This window comes from Myotis davidii, unplaced genomic scaffold (genome assembly GCF_000327345.1).
Source record: "Myotis davidii unplaced genomic scaffold, ASM32734v1 scaffold523, whole genome shotgun sequence".
NCBI classification, from domain to species: domain Eukaryota; kingdom Metazoa; phylum Chordata; class Mammalia; order Chiroptera; family Vespertilionidae; genus Myotis; species Myotis davidii.
In genome coordinates, this window is record NW_006295054.1 from 2317072 (window position 1) to 2319148 (window position 2077).

Sequence of the window (2077 nt, forward strand, 5' to 3'; positions counted from 1 at the left end):
CAGGACCATGGTGAGTGGCTGTGGTTTCTGTGGGGGTGCCCGGGGAAGGTGGCGGCGCTATCCCTTTTCAGCTCGGAGCTGCCTCCAGCTGAGGCCGGCATTGCAGAAGACCCGTGAGCAGAGTGACGGGCCCAGTGCCAACTGATGCCACAGCAGGAGGGCAGCTGCGCAGCCATGCGCCCCAGCTGTGGACTTCCTTACAGGGTTTGCTGGAAGCACGTGGCATTGACAAGAATCCCTAGAAAGGTGAACTAGGATTGAAAGCTTCAGGGCTGGTGAATTAGGAACCTCTGTGTTTTCAGGACTGTAGGCTTTTCGGTGCACTGAGCTGTGTTGTTTCTAAGGGTCGGATGCAGTGCCAAGGGCTGCCACCCCCTTGCTTTGCACTCACTGCTGCACGGAGCCCACCGGCATGTGATCCCTACACATGCCGACGCCAGGCTCTCCGAGGCGGCAGCGTGTGCTTTTCCATGGAGTCATGGCTTTGGCTTTTGGAAAACATCCTAAAAGGAAATGTTAACCTGATTTTTTTCTTTGTCTAGCTTCCCCCCACCAAGAAAAAGGGGGGAAAAACAGAAATCTCCCTTTAAATGAAAACACGTGTGCAAACATTCTCAAATTTATCACATAAAAACAGCGATTTCCAGATTTTTTTAAGGAAAATGACATTTTAAATTTAAAAATCTAGGAAAGACATAATCACATAATTCCTGAAAAAAAGGTAGTCTTTGTATTAGTCAGGGTTCTCTAGAGAAAGAGAGCCAATAGGATATGTGTCTGTCTGTCTATGTATGTATCTGTCTGGATTTAGTTTAAGGAATTGGCTCATCTAGGTACCATGGCCTGGCCAGGTTAACACAGAATGGTCGTGCGCATGACCGTTGACTTTAGCTTGGCGATCACTGACTGTACCAAGAAGATGCCAGTGACACGGCAGTGTTCCATCTCGCCGCACCTAGGGCCGGCGTCATAGACATGCAGCTTAGGCAGTCACCCAGGCCTTTGTGCTTAGCAGGATCCCACTCTTGTTATCATGTTCTGCAGGTATCATCTTGAAATTCTTAATTTCTGAACACGGGACCCTCGTTTTAGTTTTGTACCAGGTTGTCAAAATATATAGTGGGCCCTGTCCACACCTTTGGAAACTAGGTATATGGACTCATTCAGCAAATAGTCCCTTCTCCATGCCAGTGCCAGAGCTGGGGCTGGGGTACGACAGTGAGCAAAGGCAGACGTGAGCCCACAGGAAGGAGCGGACCCTGCTGGTCTGCATCTTCCCAGCGATGGGGGAACGTGTCGTCTTCCGCAGAAGCAGTCAGGGGGAAAAGAAGTGCAGAGGGCAGACTGACTACACTTTTACAAAACTAACCTTTTTCTTTTCTTTTCCCCAACAGATGGAAGAATCATCTCCACAAGTGTCTTCCAGACTTCAGAATTTGAAACTTAATAATTTAACCCCCAGGCAACTTTTCAAACCCACAGATAATCAGGAAACTTAATTTTATTTCAGATTGCTCAAAATCATTTGTCTATTTTTTTCCCATTCAACACAAAATGAACATCCTCACTTCAGAGTATCAAGATAAAAGAGGATGTCTATAACTGGAGTTCTCTTTTAAGGTGTTTGTGCTAGCAGGTGTTTTAAATTCATGTGATCAAAGAAAACCTTAATAATTTCAGTACCTGTCATCACGAGAACTGATAGCACGACATAAATGAGGGAAAATGATGACATATATATTTTTAAAACTCTGTGCTTTCAAAAGTGTTTTATTTTAGGATAATGCCTTATTGACTTCCACGATCATTGTGCGTGATCCTCGCCCACGGGATGAAGCAGTCGTATAGATAGATACATGGCGGCTGCATCTTACCGCCCCAATTCCAGGACGGCGTGTCTGCCGCAAAGTGGTCGCCCCTCCAGGCTGCCCTTTGCTCCGTCACTGCGCTGGCTCCGCCTCACTGGGGCTTCCTCCTGGAAACCCCTTTTGAGTTGGGAGCACACTGGTTTTTATTTTCTTAATTTGAGACACAGTGGATGTGTAGCATTGTCTAAGCTTAACCCTTTGAGTGCCAA

At 46.8% G+C, this 2077-nt stretch overlaps 1 protein-coding gene across 1 annotated transcript in view; it reads left to right on the forward strand.

The window, feature by feature from the left end:
• HELB (helicase (DNA) B) overlaps window positions 1–2077 on the forward strand; it is a 44653-nt gene extending 42576 nt beyond the window's left edge. The window contains exon 13 of the mRNA XM_006769626.2: window positions 1395–2077. Coding sequence (XP_006769689.1) covers window positions 1395–1499 — 105 coding nt within the window. The 3' untranslated portion in view covers window positions 1500–2077. The remainder of the gene's footprint in view (window positions 1–1394) is intronic.